At 41.8% G+C, this 26,332-nt stretch overlaps 1 protein-coding gene across 23 annotated transcripts in view; it reads left to right on the top strand.

Moving 5' to 3' along the window:
• Ralgps2 (Ral GEF with PH domain and SH3 binding motif 2) overlaps nt 1-26,103 on the top strand; it is a 135,685-nt gene extending 109,582 nt beyond the window's left edge. For 8 of the 23 annotated variants that reach the window (XM_030243663.1, NM_023884.4, NM_001159968.1 and 5 more), the window contains 9 exons: nt 1,141-1,297; nt 1,978-2,129; nt 6,224-6,278; nt 8,805-8,882; nt 10,351-10,456; nt 12,436-12,528; nt 16,726-16,831; nt 18,733-18,824; nt 21,076-26,103. In XM_030243663.1, coding sequence (XP_030099523.1) covers nt 1,141-1,297; nt 1,978-2,129; nt 6,224-6,278; nt 8,805-8,882; nt 10,351-10,456; nt 12,436-12,528; nt 16,726-16,831; nt 18,733-18,824; nt 21,076-21,105 — 869 coding nt within the window. In that variant the 3' untranslated portion in view covers nt 21,106-26,103. The remainder of the gene's footprint in view (nt 1-1,140; nt 1,298-1,977; nt 2,130-6,223; nt 6,279-8,804; nt 8,883-10,350; nt 10,457-12,435; nt 12,529-16,725; nt 16,832-18,732; nt 18,825-21,075) is intronic. The other 15 variants (NM_001159967.1, NM_001357391.1, XM_030243657.1 and 12 more) reach the window with 5 other exon arrangements.
• Nucleotides 26,104-26,332: the final 229 nt, after the last annotated feature.

The raw sequence follows: 26,332 nt of genomic DNA, 5'->3' as shown, positions 1-26,332 counted from the left end.
CTGTAGAATAAGTGAAGAATTTGCATGACTTTCACTGCTACAAAAAAGCACCTTCTCAAATATATCAATATAAACCTTCAAACTAAGCCTCCCTCTTAGTACATAGCCTAAAAGTCCTCGAAGACCAGGTTGGTCGGGTGGGGCTAAGCTACGTGACGGTGTCTGAATGAAGCACACTCGGAACTGAGCAGGCGCAGGTGACTCTGTGCTTCTCACACGCACCTCTCATTCCTTTGCTGGTTTGTTTCTTTTTTAATGGTTGATTTTATATATGTGAGTACTCACCAGAAGAGGGCATCGGATCCCATTACAGATGGTTGGGAGCCACCATGTGGGTGCTGGGAGTTGAACTTAGGACCTCTGGAAGAGCAGCCAGTGCTCTTAACCACTCACTGAACCATCGCTCCAGCCCCACAAGACAGACTCTTACTGTGTGGTTTGTGCTGACCTCTAACTCGATGTCCTCCTGCCTCAGCCTCCCCATTGTGGGTTTTAGGTGCACACTTCCATGGCCAGCATTTTTGGACATGCTGCCACTCACTGTGTAGCCCTGGCTGGCCTGGAACTCCCAGAAATCCACCTGCCTCTGCCTCTTGAGTGCTGAGACTGAGGCTGTGTGCCCAGCAGCTTTTTATTAAGGAGGTATTTTGAAAGTCATATGCTGTGAGGTGATTTTTACTCACATAAATAAAATCCAGTGTTGGGCAATGTAGATAATTTCTAACTTGAGCACTTGACCTAGCCTATACATTTCTTTAAGTAAATTCAAAGTTATATATATATAAAAAAGTAGGGTATCAAATTGAAACTACTAAATCTAGGACTCAGAAGACCTAGGTATTTAGTCTAGATTTTGTTTTTGAATTAAGAGTGCACGCCTATCTCTTTTTCTCATATATAAAGTAGGGAATTATTTATACTGCCTTTGTTTACTGTACATAAGAGAGAGAAAAATTTTTGTATAGTTGATTTATTTTAGAATTTGGAAAATAAGTATTTTCTTCAAGTCAATCAAATAAAACTAACAGGATCTAAAATTTAGAGCACAGTTTTATATCAAAGGTTTTGTTTTTGTTTTTAAGGATCATCCTTAGAAAGCTTGTGACAATTTCCCTCTGTCTTCTCCCCTTGAACTGTTAGGTCCTGACATAGGCGCCTCACCCCAGGGAGGGAGGAAGAGTAGTGCTGCTGCTGCTGCCGCCGCGGCTGCCGAGGGAGCCTTACTGCCACAGACGCCACCTTCCCCTCGGAACCTCATTCCACACGGACACAGGAAGTGCCACAGCCTGGGTTACAAGTCAGCAAGTGTTCTAAGTTGTTTGTAGATGGATTGTTTTATTTCTTTGTTATTAAAACATGCTTCTACATTCTGTTTACTTAAGTAGAAATTAGGTGCTGTGTGATTGCTTTTGTTAATAACATCCGTCTTCAGATTCAGTAAAAAACTACCTTGTTTGCCTAAAGAGATTTATTTTTTCTTATACCTGGATTTGGAATTGAGTATTCTTGAAATGCCTATATTTGAGGAAGATAAATTAGGAGTTTAGAGAGCCATAGTAATACACTGAACGTTTCTTGTTAAAACTGTAACCTTGTTATCAAGAACTGTTATGTGTCATAACAAATACAAATAATAAATTAAGCCCTAAAAATCTACTGTTTATATTTCTAAATACAAAAGGAAAGAAAGAGGGAGGGAGGGAGAAAGGGGGGAGAGAGAGAGGAGAAGAGGAAAGAAAGAGAAAGGAAAGAAAGAAAGGAAAGGAAAAAGAAAAGAAAAAAAAAGAGAAAAGAAAAGAAAGGCAGGCAAATCTTGCTTAGCATCAATAGGTTTGCACTAATGATTCCTCAAGGAGGGACGCATTCTCAGTGGGCATGGTTCTGTTCCAAAACAAACTCTGCAAACAGGTTGATTGTCTTTTATCTCCTGAACTAGAAACATAGGAAGTTATAAAGAAAGTTTCTCTTTGTTTCTAGTTTCATTCATAAGATGAACACAGCAGAGTTTAAGAGCGCAACGTTCCCAAACGCAGGGCCACGGCACCTGCTGGATGATAGTGTCATGGAGCCGCACGCACCGTCGCGAGGCCAGGCTGAGAGCTCTACACTTTCCAGTGGAATATCCATAGGTGAGAGACTCACCCGCACTTCCAGCTGCTGCAAAATACCTCAGCTGCAAAACCATTCATCAACCCTAGCACAGTGGTTCTCAACCTCCTAACGCTGTGACCCTTTAATACAGTTCCTTATGTCATGGGAATCCTCCGCTATAGAAATAATTTTGTTGCTGCTTTTGCTAGTTAATGAATTTTAATATGGATATCTGATATGTGACCCCTGCAAAGGGTTGTTAGACACCCCCACCAAGGGCTTGAGACCACTGCCCTAGTATAAACAAAAAATTTTGGTTTAAAACAAAGGTACAATTAAATATAAGATGATGATAATTTTAAAACTATTAATGGTTTTGACTCTAAAGAAGACTTTTGAGGACTTTGAGAAAAGACCAGAGACTACTTTAATTGGTTGGTTAACTGCATGCAATTTGGATATGGAAGAGAAGAAAGGAAAGAGTCAAATGGGATTCCAAGTGCCTTGACTTCAGCACCCAGTTGGCTGGTGGTGATCTTAGCACACAAAAGACTGGGAGAGAATCGATGCTGACTGCTGACATACATATTGAAGAGGTGGATGAATTTTGCAAGTCGAGAATTTTATTTTGAAATTGTTTGGTCCTTACTAGAGATGCCAAGTCACTGGACGTATGAGTCTGGGCTCCCTTTGGGTAGTGTCAGGTCTACAGCTATATGAAAAGCACCAATATCTCAAACTGTAAGACTTGTTTAGATCACTTAGCTGCAGTATAAATAAGTAAGACTGTTCTCACATATAGAAGTTTATAGGAATTATTCTTTAATAGAAGATGGACTAACAGAGGAAACTATGAAGGGGAGAAGCAGATGGGCTCCTGCAGAAGCCCGTTGTCTTGAAGAGGGAAGTCGTTTTGTGTGTATGTGCACCCCACGTGTGGAGGCCGAGGTTGTCCTGGGATGTCCTCCTCTGTCACTCTTTACCTGATTTTTGAAATAGACTCTTTCACTGAACCTGGAACATGCTGCCAACCAACCCTGAGGATCCTCCAGCCTCTTCCTGCTGGTGCTGGGGTTACAGGCATGTGCTGCTGTGCCAAGCTTAGATTTTCATTCTTGGACAGCAAGTACGCTCCACTGAACCAGTGCCCCAGTGCAGAAGAGGGAAATTGTAAGCACAGCAGCATGTGGTGCGGAGCCGAACTCAGATGCTGTGTCAGTCGGTTTCCTAGCTGCCTGAGATGCTTTCTGCTGTGGTTGATCACCCTGTGGCTTTCTGAGCCTGCAGCAAGGGAGCCGTCATGGTGGAAGCGTGCAGCAGAGCAGAACCATTTACCTTGAGTTGGAAACTGAAAAGGAATGGACTGAGGTCCTCTAGGCCCTCCCTAGAACAGTCCCCTCAGTGCCCCACCACCTCCCAATAGGGCCGAGCGTGGGGACCATCCCTTTAAAACATGGACCTCTACAGGATAGCCTAGGTTCAAACTGTAGCCAGTTGGCACAACAGTAATCCCAGCACTTTGGAGGCTGAGGCAGGAAGAGCTCAGTTTGGAGGATAATCTAAGGTAGACAGCCAGACTCTGAGAGATGGAGAGAGAGATAGAGAGAGCGTGAGAGAGAGCTAGAGCAAACTCTCTAATGATGCACATAGGCCAAAATGCCTCAGATAACCCTGGAGCTGGAGCCAGGCATTTGTGAGCTGCCAGCACACATCCAGGGAACACAACTCAGGACCTCTGCAAGCACAGTAGAAGCTCATAACTGCTGAGCCCTTTGTCTAGCCCCCATTTTTTCTTCTTAAACTGTGTTTTGTTTTTTTGTTTTTTTATCTAGTCACTACTTCTTTTTATAATTAAAAACTGTACCCATAGTATGCTCAGCTGTGTTTCCGATTGTCACATTGCTCAAGGGCTAAGCTGTATTGATGTAACCTCTCAGTGTCAGTAGAGATTTATTATCTGAGCTACGGACTCCCTCAGCCTGAGAATTCCAAACCCTAAACACAGAATTGCTTCTGACCCCCCAGCGCCACCCAGCACCTGTGATGCTGGTCTTCTCTTTCTATATAAATGCTGCTAAGTAAATGACAAGACAGATTGTTGCCTGACGTAATACCTCTCTATCAATGTTCAAAGTAGCCACGTGTGCAGCGTCAGCCTTGATAGAGGGGAAAAAAAAAAAGAACCTGTTTTCAGTTAAAAGCTTGTTATTCACCAGGCGTGGTGGCGCACGCCTTTGATCCCAGCACTCAGGAGGCAAAGGCAGGCAGATTTCTGAGTTCAAGGCCAGCCTGGTCTACAAAGTGAGTTCTGGGACAGCCAGGGCTACACAGAAAAACCCTGTCTCGAAAAACAAAAAACAACAAAAAAAAGTTTGTTATTCCAATGGAATATAGTGTGCTACTTAAGAAAAAAGATTTTGTATACATATTTCGCTTTTCCCTCTGTGCATTAAAATTATATTCTAATTTAGCTGTAGTTTTTACTTTTGTTGTGAATGTGTCTTGTCAGAAATGTAGATGAAACATTTATGAATCTCCGTGGAATCAGGATTTATTGAACATTGGTTTCACAAGTACCACAATTTCATGGCAGCAATTTGTCAGATATTGCTACTTGCCAAAACAAACACAGGGTCTCTTATTCCAGTCTTAATTGATATTAGCTCAACGTCAGATATTACATGTGACACAGGCAGGTTGTGGAATGGCTACAGAGGATCAAGTAGGCAGGGAGCCTCAGCTGGGAAACCGGAAATGAGATAACAAACGGGCAGGAGGTCTGTGTGAGGGGCTACAGGATCGGACTTGAGCTGTAGAGCTGAGTGCAGGGACAGAGAACAGAGGCGGGACCAAATTCAGATGAAGGAACGAACAGAGACATGGTCAGTACATCCAGACAGACAAGCAGGGAGACAGACAGACAATAATTTGAGTAAGTCACCTCAACAGAGGTGAGCTGACACAGAGAGTCAGGACTTCTCTTCCTGTCTGTCCCCTGAGGCACACACCAATGGTCAGGTAGTTGGTTGGAGCTGGCACCATCAGAGGGCTATGACCTCTGTGAAATCAGGCTGCAGGTGCTGCCCCTCCTTGATCTCCTGTCTCTGTTAAGTCCTTTTATGAGGTCTGAATATGCCCCATGGATGCTTACAGTCCCCGTTCACACCGGTAAATGGGTAGGGTGGCATCATTTCTGCTCATGAGACTTGTCTAAGATGCCCAAGCCTCTGGGTTTGAATCCCACCACTGAAAAAGAAGTCTTGAGAGGAAAATTACTTATATGTGATAGTCTCAATATGAAGTTAAGACACAATAATCGTTTACTGTTTGCCCACATGATAGCCTTAGGAGAAGTAAGAAAATAAATTCAAAGGCAGAAACCTGAAGAGATGGCCTCCAGCTTGAGGCACTTAGTCTAACTTAAGTAATCAGATAATACATTGTACTTACTTCGGGAAGTCTTTCAGTCAAGCTGTGTCCTGCTGGGAACTCTGTGGTAATTCTACTGAGCCCTAAGATCATTGCTTAGATTAAATATTTTTGTTCTATGAAAACTTCGTATCACTCATTTTTAAAAGGAACATTTGAAATTATATTTAAGTCGTCTCAATTTCAGGCTACTTATTGGAAACTTCCTCTTTAAAGATTTCTCAGGTGATGCCATGCCCTGGGGAACGCCATTTCAAATTTCATTAGGCTGTTTATCCTCATCATGGTATACTGGTCTCAAAACAAGAAATTCATATGCCGTGAACCTCTCTCAATTTCAGTTACAGCAAACTTAGTAAGAAAAGGCCTTTTCTCTCTCTGCACACTTTGATGGTAGAAGACTTTTGGTTTTGTGGTTTTGAGCGTCTGATTCAGGGGTAGACCAGTTCTCTTCCATTAAGCTACATCTCCAGCCCTTGTATTGGTTGTTGCTGTTTGTTTTTGTTTTCAGACAGGGTCAAATATTACTTGAACCAAGCCATCTTTGAATTTGCAACCTTCATGTCTCCCCCTCTGAGTACTAGGATTATTAGCAGCATTAACATATTATTAATAGCTACCACCAGAAATTTTATTTTTGAAATATAATTTTATTTATGGAAAAATCACTTCTGTAACAATAATATAACAACTTTGGTTTTAGGGAGCAGTGATGGTTCTGAACTAAGCGAAGAGACCTCATGGCCGGCTTTTGAAAGGTAAGAGAAATGATTTACTAAAACTGTTTCAAACTTACTTGGTCTGTCTTAAGGAATGTATGAATTTGAATTTGAAGAGATACATGTTACATATCACTAAGCGACTTAAGTTTTTTACTGGTCAGAAAAAATGACAAATAGACATTTAAATCTGGAATTGTACATGAGAATGGCTATTGGTGATCGTTATGTATGTTTATTTGGTGTTTTTACATAGGGTTTGAATTTTTGAAATTATAATATAGACTTTTAATAATGAATTTCTAATAAAAAGTTTAAAATAACCATAATTAACTTCTATATTCCAAAATGAGATTATTTCCTTAGGTCTGGGTAATTTAATGGTAAGACATTTATTTATCACTTTGTTGCTTTCCTAAGGACAGAATGACAGCTAACTTAAAATTACAAGTAAAGATGGATGTTTGACATAAAGATCTGTGTATGTGTAGTGCTTTGCACAGACCTGCTGTAAGGCCATGCTGCCTTCTCCTCCCCTTAAAGCTATAAACTATGTCATCTGTGTGGAGACGGTGCTCTCCAGTGCTCATTAAACAGAAGACCTCCCTGAGACTAATGAAAAGGTATTCACATAGGTGTTTGCTAAACGCCCATTCGAAATCTTATGTCATTACTTCAGTATGCTTGGGCTCAAGACATTTGACTTGACAGAAAGAATTGTCCCATTTTTACATGTAAACCAAGACCTGAACTTGTAAGCAGTGAGTGCAGTGGGGAGTTGCTGTTTTTTATGCAATACTAAGGAGTGGACCTAGGGCCTTCTACTGAGCCCTAAGATCATTGCTTAGATTAAATATTTATGTTCTATGAAAACTTCGTATCACTCATTTTTAAAAGGAACATTTGAAATTATATTTAAGTCGTCTTAATTTCAGGCTACTTATTGGAAACTTCCTCTTTAAAGATTTCTCAGGAGTATGACAATTTCACTTAAACACTCTACTTTTTGATCTTTTATATACCGAGTGTCCTATTTTGTTATCACCATTGGGGAATTTGTAACAACTTGATTTTATGTATTCTCTTCTGGAGTTTTATTTTCATTCTTTCTTATTTTTTTTTTTTAAGTTTTATTTTTATTTTGTGTGTATAAGTGCTTTTGCCTTTATGTATATCTGTACCATTTCATGCCTGGTACCCACAGAGGTCAAAAGAGGGCATCAGATCACCTAGAAGTGGAATGGCAGATGGTTGTGTGCCACTGTGTGGGTGCTGGGAATTGAACCCAGGCCCTCTGCAAGAATGGACAGTACTCGATGCTGAGCCATCTCTTCAGCTCCCACTTTCATTCTTTTGAGTTTACCTGAAACAGAGAACATAAAAGTTACATTGAGTTTGCTCTTTGAATTTGTAAAGAGTGTCTTTCCCTCGGGAAAAGGCGTAACATCAGTCTTGGTTAAGGTGTATATTGTCATTTTTAGGTTAACAGTATTGTTTCTTAGGTTGCTCAAACTGTAAATACATAACCCAGTCTACCACTGTGTTAGTGTGTTCTCATCTCAGCAGGTTACCTAGGAAGGCAGTTTATAAGGTCTTTCATAACTCAAAATAGTGATTTTCTTGTATAAAAGTTTGTTTTACATACAATTGCCATTAACATGTCTGTACTTGTGCCAAATTCAAAGCAGTGGCTCTTCAGACATTTTTTAAACAGCTAAAAAAAATATAGCCCAGAAAAATTTACACTTGAAATAATAGTACTGTCACACACACACACCAAGTTCCCTGCATCAAGCCTGGGGCCTTAGGCATGTAGCAAATGCTGTATCAGGAGCCATAGCCTCAGCCTCTGTATTCTAACCACAGTGTTCCTAGAGACATACCAAATACCACAGTAGGTTTTTACTTCGGGTATCATATATCACATCCTTTTGACTTTCCCAACTTTCCCAAACAAACACCATTGTTTCTGGGTATATTTCCTGCATCAAGTACAACATGATCTGGGATGAACATGGGTTCCTACTGTCCTTATCATTTATTGCCTTTGTGAGCTGATAGGAAATTACAAACTATGAGTATTTGCTCCCTAGTTTATCTCTACTAGTTTACTTTGAGTTATAGTAGATTTTCTCATTTTTTTTTTTTAAGTTTATAAGCCACATTACTTTTAGGTGTCTTCAGAGGGACATACAATAAAATTTATATATGCCCATATACCATATTTAAACTGGAATCTAAGAAGAGCAAAGGGGCTTTGGAGCATCTTTTCAGGTTTCCATACTATTTGGCCATAAATAGTTCTTAACCTTTTGACAGATGTATGACAGTGAGTGCATGTGTTACTGTATACGATAGCATGTACTTTAGACCTGTGTTTCTAGAGTCAATAGAAAAAATTTAAATGTGTTGAATGTTTTAAAAACGAACCATATCTTACCCCTTTTAAGGATTACTATAGAAAGCTAGATTACATAGGAAACTGGAATACTATTCTAGGTATTGATGATGATCCTATGAATAAAAATATGAGTAATATATACAATTTATAATGGAATCCAACAGGAACAGATTATACCATTCTCTCGGCCCGGTGACAAGAGTGCCGCGAAATGGCTATCGAAGCCACACGAAGGCCAGCAGGTACAATCCCCTGCATCAGGGGCCATAGAACTCCCTTCTGGTGTTGGTGGCTGGCTCATATGGGTGTGGTCTGACATTTTTTTCTCTTCTTCCTCAGCTAATTGGTTTTAAAACTAAACAAATTGCCCATGAAAATTTTCTTTCAAAGATTTAATGCAGTTTAAATTTGAAGTATTCTTTCTCAATCACAAGGCTAATTATTAAAAATTGCATCTTTATGTCACACTTTAAAAACGCTATTAGACCTTTAATGACACACTTTCTAGTGCTGCTAATTATGGCTGAGCTATACAAAAATCAATTTATTTTTCTTACGTTGCAATCAGACCATTTATTTTTCTAGTAAGTTTATATCAGTTTGTCCTTTCAAGGTAAGCTTTTTCTTTTCCTTGGATAGACCATAGAGCCTGGATTTAGAAACATCTTCTTTCATTAAGTAATTTTTATTGAGTTCTCTACTTAGCTGGGCCTCTCTGAACTCTTCTAACTGTAGGAGCACCTAAAGATGGTAGATGCAGGGGGGCGGGAACTCGAGTAACAGGAAGTCACCTCAGAGCAACGAGAGGCAAACCCTGTCAGTTTGATGGTGTCTCATCCCGTGTGTCCCCTCCATACAAACAGCTGGAGCATGAAATCTCTAGGTTGTCACTTTGAAGACACCTAAATAATCATAAAGAAAATTGAGCTTCTATATTCTTGGCTGTTTTAAGAGCTGTACATCTCATAACACATCACCAGAGACTGGCATTTAAGTCATTCTATCTTAAACATAGGTTCTAAACTCAACTGAGGGAAGACATTAAAATGAACGCATATGAAAAGGGAATTGAAGTGTTAGGTTTCTGTGTTACAGAGCTCTCTGTTAGGCTTCCAAATGTCACTAAAACTTCTTACCCAGAAAGCCAGTTTCTAAAAGCCCGTGACTGACACAGTTACTTTTATTTAAATACTTTAAAAGGAAGTGTGAGTTTTTTGGGGTTGTTTTGTTTTTTTTGTTTTTTTTTTAGGGAGTGGGGTGGAGTGTTTGTTGGTTGTTTATTGTTTTTGTTTGTTTGTTATTTGTATTTCTCTGTTTTGTATACTTAAATACTTGTAACAAAATCGTTGTCTCCTTGCCAACTGTTTGTGATGGTTTACCACAGTGATGTACTGTGGCATGTTAAAAAATTACCTGGAAATCTTAACTAATTTTAGTTAAAGTAAATTGCTGCTTTCTTTCTAAAGTCTACTTTTTGAAATATGTGATGAATGTGTATTTAAACATCTGCTGGCCTTAATAACTTCCTAATTAACCTTTACGACAGCTTAAAACTTTAAAATCAGTAAGTCTGTAAGATCCTCCGTATCTTACCATCTCTCAATAAAGTCTCAGAGTTTTCAACATAAGAATAATTGGATTGTTTATGAACCCTCTCAGTGACCACCGCAGACACACTCTTAGCCACTTTGCTTCGTCTCATTGTTACAGCTCTGCGGAGTCGGAAGATTTGGCGGTGCATCTGTACCCCGGAGCTGTTACTATTCAAGGTGTGCTCCGGAGGAAAACCTTGCTAAAAGAAGGCAAGAAACCCACAGTAAGGCTCACCTCTTAGTCATTAACCCATACATTTCCTTACTATGTTTCTTTCTTTGTTTGTTTTTAATGTAAATCCTGGACAGGGAAAACTCTGTTCATCAGGAGGGTGAGCACACAGGCAGGAAGTGTACCTGGTTGTTGATTTGGGTGTTCACAAAGAAGAGTGCTCGGACATGAGCTTCAGCCAGTAGAAAGTTTCTGTTAGCTGGCCGGAAACTGCACTGGGTGTTTGGGTTCCCAGTATAGCCCTGAATCTTTCTCAGGGTGAGCTTCTAACCATAAAAACTATGTTCTGGGTTGGCATACCTTCAGATAACAAGTTAGCTTGAAGTGTAACTACAGAAGCCAGAAGGCAAGGTTCCCAGACCTGTGTATGGACTTTGGACTTGGCCTTTGTTGTAGTTTTGGCAGGTGGTGCTGTGTACATGCTGAGAAATGGAAATTGACCAATTTTGTTCCATCAGTTCATTTAAACTTTGTAATGCAGTATTTTGTCATGTAAAACAGAATCCCAATTCTAAATGTTCTCCAAACAATAATCATACTAGAGACAGAAAGTTCATGGGAGGAGCCTTTAGTACAGAGAGAAAGTTTGGCTTTCTCAGCACCAGGGTAGACTAAGGGAAGTTTGTCTCTTTACCACAAATGACTGGTAGATGAAGAGTTAGCTGAGGTGAGAACCAGAAGCTGTTTCTACCTCAGCAATCCTCTTTGAATAAAACATGAATGGCATTAGGTTTACACCTTAAAATTAACATTAGGTTTGCTACTGTTGAGCAGTGGTGGCCCACGCCTTTAATCCCAGCACTTGGGAGGCAGAAGCAGGAGAATCTCCGAGTTCAAGCCCAGCCTGGTCTACCTACAGAGTGAGTTCCAGGACAGCCAGGGCTACACAGAAAAACCCTGTCTCAAAAGAAAACAAAGAAAAAGAAGGAAAAAAAAAAAAACATTGAGTTTGTCTTTAATAGATCAGCATTGATGAGATTCTCGTAGCAAGAGAAAAGACTGCTGCTGTGGTGTTGGTGAGGCAGGGTGTGTGCTGGAAACCATGAGCTTTTTGTTTTTAAAGCCAGACTTTGTTTTGTACAGGAGTTATAGAGCGACGTGATAGAAGAATATAATAAAACTTTGAGGAGTGGGTATGTAATCGTTGTCTATAGAGAAAGAGTACAGTGTTTTAATGGAGTAAAAAATAAAGAAAAAAATACTAAGAGATTGGTAAACTTTAGTCACTCTTACCAGTGGCACAACTGGGCTTCCTCCTGTGATACTCTGCTCCTATAATATGGTGCCAAGAAACCAGATACAACTAGAGGTCCCAATTTCATCAGGAGAAGACGAGGGCATGGGGTGAAGGTGTGAGAGACTAGATGGAGTGCCTGCCTGTGGGGTGTAGACCAGCTGGGAAGAGTGGAGAAATGACATGGGATTGGGGCTAGAAGGTGATGGCACCACAGAGTAATATTGAGTACTGATCTGATGTGTCTGTGTCTATGTACATATCCATGAGTTCGTGCATGTGTGTACTCATGTGCATATAAATGCACAATTCTGCACGCAGTTGGCCAGTTTCAGGGTCTTCTTCATCACTACCCCCTTATTTTTTGAGACAGGGTCTCACTGAACCACAAGATCACTGGATGGCCAGGAATCTGTTGTCTGTGTATGCCCCAGATACACCCAGCTACTACACCCAGCTTTTACATGCTGGGGTTCTGAACCCAGGCCCTGTGCATGCACACCAAGCAAGCACTTTACTGTCTCCCTAAAAGTTACAGGATTCTTGAAGAATTACTGGATCCACACTAACGTATGTTCACTGAACATGATGGGGGGTATCTAAGATGCAGATATCAGAAGTGCTGTAACCTGCCTCTGAACTTGCAACTCCAATAGCTGAAATTAGAGTAGAGTGCTATCACAAAGAAGGGGAAGCCAAGCCCTTTCAGTAGTTACCCGTGTGTTTATCCTCCACAGGTAGCATCTTGGACAAAGTATTGGGCAGCCTTGTGTGGAACACAGCTTTTTTACTATGCCGCCAAATCTCTGAAGGCTACAGAAAGAAAGCATGTGAGTATTCCTCCTCAAAATCCTTAGCTTTGTTTCACAACCTCTTCCTGGTTGTAAAGAAAACACCCCTCCCTAGTAGGACATGGGACCATGTTTCTCACCCACCAACTCTCATGCTTCCTCCTGGTGTGCAGTATTGGAGTTGGAAATGTGTATAAGGGGCCACTCTGGAATGTTTGTCTTAGGGTTTTACTGCTGTGAACAGACGCCATGACCAAGGCAACTCTTACAAGGGACGACATTTAATTGGGACTGGCTTATAGGTTCAGAGGTTCAATCCATTATCATCAAGGTGGGAGCATGGCACTATCCAGGCAGGCATGGTGCAGGAGGAGCTGAGAGTTCTACATCTTGTTCTGAAGGCAACGAGGAGAAGACTGGCTTTCAGGCAGCTATGATCAGGGTTTTAAAGCCCACACTCACAGTGATGCACCTACTCCAACAAGGCCACACCTCCTAATAGTGCCACTCCCTGGGCCAAGCATATACAAACCATGACAGTGTGTAAGGGATCATTCTGGAATGTGTATAAGGGGTCATTCTCGAATGTATGTAAGGGGCCACACTACAATGTCTTGGGGTCGCTTGTGTGTTCTCAAGTTTTTTGAACACTGTTTTTTCATTGCAAGTGTGAAAATGGCAGCTTACAAATAGCTATCAAGGCATCAGACCTTTCTCAGCCATGAGTTTGGGTCAGAACATGGCTCAAAACCTTTGCCTCACAGCCTCAGTTCCTGTTATGTAAAATGGAAATGAAAACAATACCTGAAATTCTCTTCTCACCTGGGCATGCCTTTAATCCTAGCTCTCAAAGGCAGAGGAATTATGACTTCTGTGAGTCTGAGGCCACACTAGTGAGTTCCGGGACTACTTAGGGAGACTCTGTCTCAGGCCTGAGAGATGGCAGAGTGAGGAGGCGAGCGAGCGAGCGAGCAGGCACTGCACTCTGCTTCCTATCTTCCCTTTTCCTTTAGAAGTTCTTGGTGCTCTCTCTCTGCACATAGCCTTTACTTATAGAATGATTACGTTTTATAGTATACCAAGTGTTAGCTTTTATTGTGGTATTTCAAACAGAAATTTTGTTTTGTTGATTATCCTCCCCATCTCTCCCCAGGCCCCTAGCCCAGCCCTCATTCTTCCCCCAGAAGTCACCTTTCCCACTGTTTTTTATTTGAGAATTTCATGCACAAGTACATTTATGTGAATTATTTCTGCCCAACTCCTCTTGTATCTCTTGTATGACATTATTTTCTTTTGTATATACACACATATATACCCTACGCTTGGTATGCAACCTGCCAAATCCAGTTAGTGTTGCTCTTATTTGCATGTGTTTAGAGGTGACCACTTAGGACTCATACTGGGACCTTAGGGAGGGACTGAAAAGATTACCATGAGTTCAAGGCTAACTTGGGCTACTTATGAGACCTAGTCTCAAAAATGAAGGCAAGAGGAAAGATACTTGACGGCCATATGCCTATATTGGGCACTATTTTGTTATATTGCTATTTTTTGAAATTTAAAAATGAAAACATACTGATATTAAAAGATTTAGGTAAAGTGTAATCATTGCAAAAAAAATTAAGGTATGTTTAAATCAATACATGATAATGATTCAACAAATGTTATTTGATTGGTTAAAATTTGAAATGTGTAAAAAAGAAAAGTATTTTTATAAAGTAAGAATAAACCAGGAGAGTAGAGCAGGAAAGTGACCAGAAGGTAAAATGCACTAACTAACCAACCACCTTAATTACATGCTTGCTCACTGGGAAGAATGGAAAGACTAAGCCTGCATCAGCTGTGAAGTAAGGTTGCGTGTGTGTGCCTGCATGCGTGCGTGTGTGTGTGTGTGTGTGTGTGTGTGTGTGTGCGCGCGCATGTGTTAAGCAGGCAGGCCTCATTGGTACTTTCCTGAATATCGAAGTTCCTCATCTAAGGAAAACTTGTGGTCTTTGAACAAGTGAACAGAGATGTTGGTAGAAGAATATTTCTATAATGTTTACAATAGCAGAAATCTGAGAATACATAAAATAATGAACAGTAATTGTCTTAGGGTTTTAATTGCTTGGAAGAGACATCATGACCATGTCAACTCTTATAAAGGAAACCATTTAGTTGGGGTTGGCTTAGACTTGAGAGGTTTAGTCTGTTATCTGAATGGCAGGAAGCACGGTGACACAGAGGTAGGCATGGCGCTGGAAAGGTAGCTGCATCTGGATCCATGGGCAACAAAAGAGAGAAACACTAGGCCTGGCTTGAGCATGTGAGACCTCAAAGCCCGCCCCCAGTAATGCACTTCCTCCAACAAAGACCCACCTCCTAACGGTGCAAGTTCCTGTGTGCCTATGGGGTCGTTTTCATTCAAACTACCACAGCAAGGAAAGTTATTGATCAGCTTTAAAAAAACCACACATCACAGTAAAAATAGATCCAGTTAGCATGAAACTGTATCAGCACAAAGAGGCCCTGTTTGCAAGCATAGGATGGAGTTGGGGAGAGGCATCCCTCCCCACACATGACTGACTCCAGACCTAAGGGTTCAGCATACTCCCTCTGTACCATGGGCCTACACTGCATGACAGGGTAGACATGCAGCAGAGGTTAAGAAGCCCATGAGCTGTCAGAGGATGGCCTAGTCGGCCATCAATGGGAGGAGAGGCCCTTGGCTTGCTAAGATCATATGCCCCAATACAGGGGAATGCCAGGGCCAGGAAGCGGGAGTGGGTGGGTTGGGGAGCAGGGTGGGGGGAGGGTAAAGGGGGCTTTGGGGATAACATTTGAAATGTAAATGAAGAAAATATCTAATAAAAAATGTATTTTTAAAAAGTTATCAGCTGTCAAGTGTGCTATCCTAATGTATTTTCATTGTCAGTTTTATAGCTTCCTGGTTTTCTTTTTCTTTTCTTTTTTTTTTTTTTTTTTTGTGCCATTAACATTACTGTGGTACTATAGTCATTCCTTTCTAGTAATTTTAGCTGTAAAAGATAGTGAGCAGACATGCTTACATCCTTCCCAAATAAGATGTAGCACCTTCCCTCGCCTGCGTCATCTTGCAGTCCTTTGTAGTCAGCGCTCTGCTTTCCTTCACCTCGGGTTGCATGTCACATGTGCACCTGTGCACTCTCCCTTTTTGAAGACAGGGTCTCACTATGCCAGTTTGGCTGACCTAAAACTCCTATAAACTAGGCAGGGATTAAAGGTGAGCAGCGCCACAGCCAGCCAGCCACGTGTGTGAGTGCCCGCACTTGTGCACGTGCACTCCTAAGAACTGACAGTCACTGTTGGTGCCTGCAGTTGTTATTTATTTTTTTTCACAGTTGGATAGGCTTGTATTCTATGAGCTTATCATAATTCCTGCATTCCTTAAGCTGTGGGTTTTTATGTCCAGATTCTGTGGGTATATCCTGAGGAGTGCAAATACCAAGCTTTTCCATAAAGGGCAAACCCCGGTTCCTGCTCACTAGAAATGATGAAGCTGGCTCCCTTTGGTTTTTGCTGCCCGTAGCATAAAGCCTAGCTTTATTCTGTGCTGTTGGTTATTTAGTGAGCTTCACCCTTCTTGTGTTTTTGCTTCTACTTAATGCCTGTGCAGGTCTTTTGCTTGTTCTTATTCTAATTAATAAAAGTTCTTCACTAAACCAAAGCACACTCCACTAGTAATGTCACGGTAGAAGTGTTGTTCATTGTTCTGCTGTGTACTGTGACTTCTGGCGGGTTTGTCTGTTTTAGCTGCTGCTAGGATTGAGTTGCTGCTACTTAAACATTCACTTTTCGTTTCTGTTACTGAGGTTAACCTCATTTTCTACCCTTCTTAGCTCCCCTTTCTCAAGAGAAAGAATAGTTAACTATAAAAATAACCAGCATTCCTAAAGCACCTACCTTTTTTTTTTTTTTTAAATCTATCTTGCTTTTGCAAAATGCAAGTAGGAATTGTCTGATAGCCTTGCGGGCACATGAAATATTCAGGCTAAAGGCACACAGGTGTTTGGGAACAGCAGATTCCCAGCATGCCTGTCGGGAATGTAGAGTGGCTGCCTAAGAGGGCATGCGGAGCTGACCTGAGCCAGCGTCCAGTCACACAGCTTATCTCGTGTGGACACACTGAGATAAGCTCCCTGACACTTTTAACTTTGACTGAGAACTGGACATAAAAGTCACTGGTCCTCTCTGTTTTCTCTGCTCCTCTCATCTCAGTTCAAATCAACGTCAAATAAGAATGTGTCTGTGGTGGGCTGGATGGTGATGATGGCTGACGACCCAGAGCATCCAGACCTCTTTCTGCTGACTGACTCCGAGAAAGGTGAACGGTTAGACAGACTGGGGTCAAGTACTGCAGACCCTAACTCCGGATCCTGATCCGGCTTCTGCTGTATTATCAACAGAGAAGTATTTGAGGACTTGTATCTATTGGGAGGACTTTTATTCCATATTGTGTTTTAAGCTTGAATTAAAAGCCCAAGTAGTCCAGATCATGGAGTCTGGATGTCATACTTTGGACAAATGCTCACCAGGTGTAAATGCAGTGTGCCTCGTCATCTGTACCCAGCAGTAACATCATTCTCAAGTTCTGAAAATTACCATTGCCCTTCCATAACTTTTATTGTGACTTTATTGCTTGCTTAGCTCAAATCCAATTCTAAAATAAAATACCTTACATACAATATATAGAAACATTCGTTAGGACTGACCATAGGAGTCTGGGAAGTGGGTGAGAAGAATTGGAGCGTGGGCTTGTCAGAGTTCCCCTGCCTGGCCTGCGGCACCCGTGGTGGCTCTCATAGGCTCCACCCGAAGATCCCGAGCAGTTGCTCCTCTTCCTTCACAGCAGCTGCCAGCTGTTTCTGACAGCTACCACGTACAAGTCCATCTGGAGAATTCTTGCACATCTGTTCCAAATCGTCCACTTAGCAACTCTTACTGAAGTAGATCACCTTTAATTAACTTCACCACTGAATATTTACATCTCTTCAGGTGTGATTTTTGTATCAACAAATAGCTTTTCATGTATTATAATTTTAAATTAAAATTTTAATTTGTATAGTAGATGCAAGAAAAAAGTCGCACCAAATTGGCTGTAAATCAGCTTACAGAGTAAGAACACCTTACTCCCAGCTCTCTAAATTAAAGCCTCAGTCCCGTAGAATCTCATGGCTACTCATCATAAAATTGCACTTTTAAAATGGGATATTGAGTTTTATTAACAAACTCTTCGGTTTCCTTCCATCTTCTTAGCGAACTTCCTAGAACTATTTCGGAGTACCCAGGTTTTTATGGTTCGTACAAGCACCAGTATTTACTGTGTAGATTGTAGCCTTGACGAGTTGCAGTTGCAGACCTCTCTATTCCGATTAAGTAGCGATGCTTACCTGAGTTCAGCAAACAGAACAGGACTAAGGGGCTTTATGAGCATCCCATGAAGACAGGACAGCAGCCTCTGCAGGTGAGGAGGCTTCAGGAGCCTCTCGGAGGGCTCTGAGCACTGCTGGGTGCAGGCTCTGCATCCTAGGAGATGAGTGGCAAAAGAAGACAGCTGGGCTCAGCACGCTGCAGCTCACAGATCAGTGCTCGCCCCACCCCTTCCTCATTACTTTATGGAGCCGTGTAAAACACCCTCATCACGTACCCGTCTTGTCTCACATTGAATGAGATTAGACACAGGAGCTGCCAGGTTCACACAGGGTAACTTCCTAAAAGAGAAACACTTGCTGTCTTCCTGGGGCTGGAGATTTTAAACTCAGTGGTAGAGCACTTAGCAAGTCGGAAGCCCCCAGAGATCCCCCCAGAAGATATGAACATTTGTAATAACTTGGCATATGTCTTAACAATGTTGGTGTTATATAACTGGCTATTTGATGTAATTAGGAATGACTATTTAAGTGGTAGATGTATAGAATCATGAACAGGTGAAACCTCTGTACTGCTTTTAGAGGATGCATTGAGAAGCAGGGCTCGGGGCTGGCATGAGCAGAGTTGTAGACTCCCTACACAGAGAAGGAACCATAATCACGTTTACTGTATGCATGGTAGAAAGGTGACTTTCTAAATGTTAGGTCCTGTGAGCAGATGGCATAAAGAATTTCCATTGGGAAATTCTGAAACTGAGCTCTGTAGTCATATTTCATTCAGTCTTACATATCTGGCAGGAATATTGTGTTATAGTCTTTAAACTGATTATTTTTTACTTGCTTTTGGCAATTACAGGAAATTCATACAAGTTTCAAGCTGGCAGCAGGATGAATGCAATGCTGTGGTTTAAACACTTGAGCGCGGCCTGCCAGAGTAACAAGCAACAGGTGAACTCTCCTCCTCCTCCTCCTCCTCCTCCTCCTCCTCCTCCTCCTCCTCCTCCTCCTCCTCCTCCTCCTCCTCCTCCTCCTCCTCCTCCTCCTCCTCCTCTTCCTCCTCATCTTCCTCTTCCTCCTCCTCCTCCTCCTCCTCCTCCTCCTCCTCCTCCTCCTCCTCTTTCTCCTCCTCTTCTTCTTCCTCTTCATCTTCCTTCTCCCCCTCCTCCTCCTCATCTTCCTTTTCCTCCTCTTCCTCCCCTTCCTCTTCCTCCTTTTCTTCTTCCTCCTCTTCCTCTTCCTCCTTCTCTTCATCTTCAGAAACTGTATCTTCAAACTTTTATTCATGTGTTTAAGAGACAGATTGTTTTAGAAAGATATAAGTAGCTGAGCACACCTACTAAAGATATAAGGTGGTACACGCCTTTAATCCCAGCACTCAGGAGGCAGAGGCAGGTGGATTTCTGAGTTCAAGGACAGCCTGGGCTACACTGAGAAAAACCCTGTCTCAAAAAAAAGAAAAAAAAAGAAAGAAAGAAAGATATAAAGATATAAGTAAACAAAACTATGTAATATAAACTAGAGAGAGAAAGACAGGTAGGTAAATATGTGACTGAGCCTTCCCAGAGTGATACTGAAGTGAGTGGTTGGAAGGAACAAGCTGCATAAGAACAGGGTGAGTGGAGGGACAGTTTGGGGACAGCAAGTGTGCAGATAAAGCTAGAGGTTTTTAGAATGCCTGTGTCTGGAGTACAGGCAGATTATCTAGTAGAATTCTCCATGCAAAAGCTAGCATGTCAGGCTGGAGATTGCCCCATGGCTAAGAATGCTTGCTGCTCTTGTACGGACCAGAGTTCAAGTCCTATCACCCATATCTAGTGACCCAACTACCTATAACTTCAGCTCCAGAGGGTAACAGGTTTCAGAGAGAGTCTGCTGGCCTGTGAGAGCCACTGGGCCACTTTATGGGTGAGGAGGGGACCACTGACCTAGCAGCTCTGCCAGCACTTAGGATTCCTGTGCTAGTAGCTCCATGAAACTCAGTAGCCCTTAGGTAGAGAGTCCTGAGTTTTAGAGACTGGAATTGTGCCCCATGGGAAGACATTTGACCAGTGTGTTGAAGCCTCTGAGCTTCATCCCCAACACAGTAATTCTTTTAATTCAGACATATAAGAAATCAAACTAAGAACAACAATATGAACTAACCAGTACCCGGGAGCTCTTGTCTTTAGCTGCATATGTATCAAAAGATGGCCTAGTCGGCCATCACTGCAAGGAGAGGCCCATTGGACTTGCAAACTTTGTATGCCCCAGTACAGGGGAACACCAGGGCCAAAAAGGGGGAGTGGGTGGGTAGGGGATTAGGGGGGTGGGTATGGGTGACCTTTGGGATAGCATTGAAAATGTAAATGAGGAAAATATACCTAATTTAAAAAAAAAAAGAAATCAAACTAAATACAGTGTAATCTCAAAGTGCTAAACTGTTGCATATATTTTAAGTCAGAAAGTGTCAGATAATTTTCCTAATAGATTTGACTCTTTAGTATTTCTGAAGTTTTCATAGAAAAGTCCTTCATGATTGCTATAAAACAGTCAGTGTAGCTTTTTAAATTGATGGTAATTGTATGGAATTCTGTTCTACAAGGTTTGCCATATTTCTTTGATTCATTTATTTATTTTGGTAAACACCCATTAGGCCCCTGTAAGGCACAAAAACTGTGTCCTTCCTCCTGTCCAGGCACATCAACTTGGAAAAGCGTATTAACCGTGATTTTCTAGTGATGTGGCATGCTAGACTCACTGTTGTAAACCACACAAAGCAACTTGTAACAAATTCCCTGTGAAGGACATTTAAACCGAGTGGTGGCTCATGTTTAACTCCCAGCACTCACAAGCTCAAGGGTGGCCTGGGCTAAAAGCTGAGTCTGTCTCAAGAGAGATGTGTAGGTCAGCGTGATGTGGGCTTGGCTAAATAACAAGACAAAATAAATGCTGAATTTGGTTTGTTAAATTTTATATAAATTGTTAAACACATTATTTAATAGGAAACTATATTTTATGTGTTACATAATAATACAATTTATGTGTTAAATTTCAAGTTACACAATCCCCCCTCACCGCAGAGTGGATTTGAGGGATGATTCACTTTAGGACATTGTGACAGAGGTATTCAGTGACAGAGATGTATCCAGGGACTTAGTAGAAACAGCTAAGCAGTCGGCTGGAGTGGTAGCCATCAGTGTGGGCTGCTTGTATTTTTCAGGTTCCTACAAACTTGATGACTTTTGAGTAAACGCCTGAGACAGAAGAGGAGTGCTATTGTTCCCGTGTGGAACCGGGACCTGCCGAGAGCCCCAGCCGCACCATCCCGTGCCAGGAAGAGCCCCCAGGCTCCAGCCCAGCCTCCGGAGCTCAGAACCAAAAGCACTAATTTCAGGGAATGAAGTGAGATGTTCCCAGAGAAAAACGATGGAGTTGCAAAGCAAACTGCCATGAACTTCGCTTCTTCTCTCCGAACTGACCTGTGGAAGCCACTGCCTTAACAGAGTGCGAGGAGAGCCGACACCAAATAGTGTGTGTGCGTCTTCTGGCGGTGCTGTGCTTGGAATAAATTGTAGCTAATTTGCATTTCTTTTAACTTTGTACTAATTTTGGAGGGGAAACCATCTTTTTTAGATACACTTTAAAATGGAAAAACATTTCTTATGGATTCCATCAGGAGCTGTTTTAGGTGCAGTGAGAAATACCCTGCAGGTTCTGCTCAGCCTCTGCCAGTGGCTGCCTCACGTTCCCACAGCAAGACCTGGGAGGGACCTGCTGTGGAAGCTGTGGGTGCAGGCTGGGATAGATAGGGAGGGCATGCCTCGCTTTGGATGAGGGATCCATTTAAACACTACCGTTTGGAATTGAGGGCTAGAAGGAGAACATGATTTCCTGCAGGAGGGACAAAGGCTGAGTGTTCACGTGCCAGCAGGCTCCAGAACACACCAGGGTTAAAGTTTAACTTTCTGTATGAATTCATTGTTGGGCCCAAATCCGCATAGGAGCACGGTGATCCCGCGCTCGGGTTTCTGTAGCCTTTTCACAAGTCAGGTGGGTTATCCAGCCACGGGTGTCCCAGGGAAGACCCTGGTGTTTCTTGTGCTGTTGCCCCTTGCAGTGTTTAATGTGCAGTATGCCAGACTTATTTTTTATTGAATTTGTTTTTGTTCAGTATGAGGTTCAAAAGCATACTTGTTTAAAAGGTTCTTCATGTATATGTATGTATTTTATTGTAAGACAAAGCAATTTTAAGAAGAATAAAGGCAAAGTTTGCAGTTCTAGGAATTGAAAATATAAAACCTTTTCTTGTATGACTTCACAAAATGTACCAGAACATTGTATTCAGAAAGTTACTGTCGGTCCCCAGTGTGAAAACCATGTTTGTTAGTAACTGACCAAGCATTGGAGAGAGCTCTCCTAGGCAATAACACATTTAATTTTTAAAACGAATGTTGGACTTGACATAGCTTAGAATTTTAACCAAAAATAACGCTTGACTGTTGAGGGTCCCCACTTTTACAGTGGCTCCGTGTGCAAAGGCCTTGACTGACAGACACCTCCTAGCAAACTGCTCTTTGGGTCTCATGTAAAATGTCTCACATTGTGTCCTTCAAGAATTGTATACTTTATCAGAAGTATTTTATCACCAAGCCCATTGAGCTTAACTAGAAAATACTGTCTATACAGTAATTACAGTAATTAGCTAAAAAAAAGAAATTAGTCCAAGAGAAAATGAAGAGCCTTTTCTGAGTGTTTCTAATTTGAATAATTCAAAGACGTCATGTGACAGAAATACCTTATTTGAGACTTCCTAGACAAGCAGGGAAAGGCACATATTGCCGTGAGAGAATGATTTTTCAGATAACGGTCTAAGCTAACCCGTGTTGTGTTGAGTATACGCAGACAGATCCGCAGTGGCCAGCGGGGCTACAGCGCAGGCTTTCCCCGTGTGTCTTACTTTTGTCTTGCCTCTTTTTTTTTTTTTTTTTTAAAGCAATTCCTTAGTTTGTTTTGCTCCAGAATAATGTTTTAAATAGTATGCATACTGTTTTTGAGATACTGTGAATGAGAGCCCCGTGGCTGTTGTAGTACTACTCTGTCATGAATATGCTAAAGCCGTTACAATGTAGGTGAATCAGGTCTGGGGAGATGGGCAGCTCGCACAGGCCAGCCTCACAGTTTTGCCAAAGAGAAAGGGCTGAGATGGGCGTTGTATTTGGTACACCCAGCTCTGGACACTTACGGGTGTGTAGAGGAAGAACCGGATTCAGATTTGATCAGCCAGGCCCTATTAGCACCATGGCTCCTGGCTGAAAGTAAAACTATTTTTCTACCTTGAGATTGCTCTAAAGATCAGTCATTGCTTTTTAGGATGATTTTAGAAACCGTGAGAGATGCATTAGAGTAGGTGAGTTGTTTTTTATCTGTAATTCACCAAATGGTATCAGATTATAATTGAAGCAAAGAAAACATTGCCAAACTATATTAAATATTTGAGTATTTTACTTACTGGAGAATGAATCCTGTTATGCTTACCCTCAGGTGTAAATTAGTTCTCACCAGCTCATTTCCCACAGACAGTAAAGCTCATTTGTTTCTCTCATAGCCAAGGAGAACTCTTTCAGAAACTCGATTAAAATTTAAACTTTACAAGCAGACCGACTGGGATATTGTATGTTCTGGTATGATAGTGTGTAGTAGTAGCCATCTCTCATCTAACAACTGATTCAAACAGAGAGGCTTATTTTTCAGCAGTCTGTTTTTAAAGTGTACCTGTAACAATGACTGCATAATGCCCCAAGCACCGTTTTGGGCTCCATGTGCTTGCTTTTCAGAATATTTCAATATGCTGGCTAAGCTGTAAGGATCAGGAGAGTTGATGGAATGCAGCCTTCTGTTTGGTTTCGTTCAGTGTGTATTTGTGTAAACAGTTCAGAAAGGATCTGCCTTGGGATTGTGTTTTTCCCTCTTTGTAGGCCTATGTTCCCGTAGCAGTTATTTTTCTGTGTCAACAGGACCACCCACTATTGTGCCACCTTCTTACAGGCTCTTGATCCTGACGTTGAGTCAGTCACAGTGTTCATAACTGCAGAGTTTGCAGAGTTTGATTTATTAGAAGCCCAACAAGAACATTGTTATCCCGGAGGAATGAGCCATGCTTAGCCCCTCCATGGTTGGAGCAAAGATGGACACAGCCTCGTCAGTCTCTGGCTGCATTTCCTCTCCAATGACCTCAGCAGAAAGTCTTCTCCTGAGATTAAATCTGTAAATTACATACATCTAAAACTGAGGCAGTCTATTGATTGGAAATCAGTACTAATAGATTTAACTCATTGGCCTTTTAAGAGAACATACCCTTCCTGTTTATTGAGGCACATTCCTTTCTACCTGGATTTTAAGCCATCATGCAAAACCTCCTGCAAACAAGAGTTACTGGTATTGCTTACTGGAAGATTGGCTTTAGTCAGAAGAAATCCTCTGCCCGCAATGCTTTTGAAAGACTTGGATCCTTTTGAAATGGATGCTGAGCTGCACTGTGCGGGGCAACAGCAGTGAGGACCACTGCTGCTTGTGGGGTGACAGCTAGCGGTGGTTGGGGTGTGGCTGACAAGCCTCCTTTTAGGGCTTGCATTCATTTTCTTTTATATTATTTCTTAGAAACGTAGTGCCATCCTGGTTTTATAGCTGGGGGTTTATTGCTTCTTCAAGCCTCTGAGGTACAAGAATTGCTATTAAATAGTATTGATGATAAATTGCCTATGAACCACTTCAAAATGACTTAAGTACCTTTTGGATTTGCTTCTCAAAAATGGCTTGTGTCTAAATTTCAGTTTGAGAATCTTCTGAAGAGATGTGTACACACCAGCTCTTCAGCCCAGTGAAAGCAATTTCTTTTTCCCTATCTCCAGCCATAGTGTGGGGAAATTGGGTCAGTGTCTCAGCGATCTGAAGGTCAGTGTTAGGGCATTGAGGATGACTGGGATCACCTGCCCACCTAACCCCATGACTTGAGGGCCGTGCTTGTCCCTCTCTCCACCCACTAAATCTGGCAGTCGTAAAGGAGACTACAGACATTTGGATGCTTGCAGGCCTCTCATCTTAGATCTTAGTTCTTTTTCAGATAAGCCTCCCCCACCCTGTTGCTCTCACGTCCAGGTAGGTGAGAAATAGAGCCACTCAAGTCAGCCTCTTAATGTTGGCTTTGAAGAACCTCCATCGAGCTGAGTATACATATTTTGTGTTGTTTTGAGCTTAGGTTTAATGATGAGGCCTGTTGGGGAAATCCGAAAGGAGTAAGATGCACACAGAAGCAGTTGTTGAGATGTCACTAAAGTCCTGTGATGGCAGTGTGTTGAGCCAGAAATGGAACTTATTTCAGTTTCCTACTTGAGACAGAAGGAACAAGCAGTCCCTTCTCCTGCTTGTTACTGCTGACTTGAACAATCTTTATTAGTAGTAGGAATGGAGCGGCACTAATAATAAATCAGAGGGAAGACTCAGCCAGGGCGGGGTTTGGAAACATCTTGCTTAAGACCTTGGAAGTCCAGGAGATACCATCATCTGAGTAGGAACACTGTTTTCAGGGTCCTTAGAGAATAGACAGACACACAGACACAAGGTCTTTGGATACAAGGGAAGGACTAGCTGTTCCTTGGGGGTTTCAGACGGTTGGTCTGCAAAATAAGAGTTACAGGTGTCCATAGAGCACTTGAGGGTAGAAGACAGAAAATGCCAAATATCAGCAGGATATTTCAAATTTATATGCCAAGTAAAAAATGTCATGTCCCTGAAGATGTCACCTGAACTACTCAAAAGGATTCCAAGAAGTACTAATTTAACAGGTGTGACTAAGGTAGCTGAGGGGACACTGAAGTGTTTCTCAAGTGTTTCTGCACCTTGGCTGTTGACACTCGTTCTTTGACAGCCTACTGAAGGACCTGGAAGAAAGAACTCAAACATCTGTAGGGATAATTACCCAAAGCTAATAATCTATACAAAACAAAAACAAACCAACCCACAAGCCATTTTCGTTGTGTGTTCCAGTTAACTTGAGGTACTTAATGATGAACCATTGGCTTGCACTATGACCTCCTTGAGTGATGTGCAACTTGGCTCCTCTCTGCTTTTGTTTCGTTTTAATATGCAGAAGTGAGTGTGTGATCTTCAGTGTGTTTGCATAAGCTAACCTAAAATGAATTTAACAACAGTTTTCTGAAATATTTCTATCGAAATAAATGACTTAAAAGTATAGATTGTGTGGGCTTTTTTTGTTGTTGTTACCGTATTTACACTTAAAATGCAGTCAGCTTTGTGGGTTTAGTTTGGGTTTTTAACCTTTCAAGAGAAATCAATAAGGACAGTGGCTGCAGAGGAGGTTTCTGCCCCGAATGGGATTGTGTTCTTGGCATGCAGTGTAGACAGAGGGATCTTCTCTCCCCCACTGAATGTGAGCAGTGCCCCCAAAGGCCTCATTGCTG

Source organism: Mus musculus, chromosome 1, assembly GCF_000001635.26.
Source record: "Mus musculus strain C57BL/6J chromosome 1, GRCm38.p6 C57BL/6J".
NCBI classification, from domain to species: Eukaryota; Metazoa; Chordata; class Mammalia; order Rodentia; family Muridae; genus Mus; species Mus musculus.
This window is presented reverse-complemented; position numbering and strand designations above follow the sequence as displayed.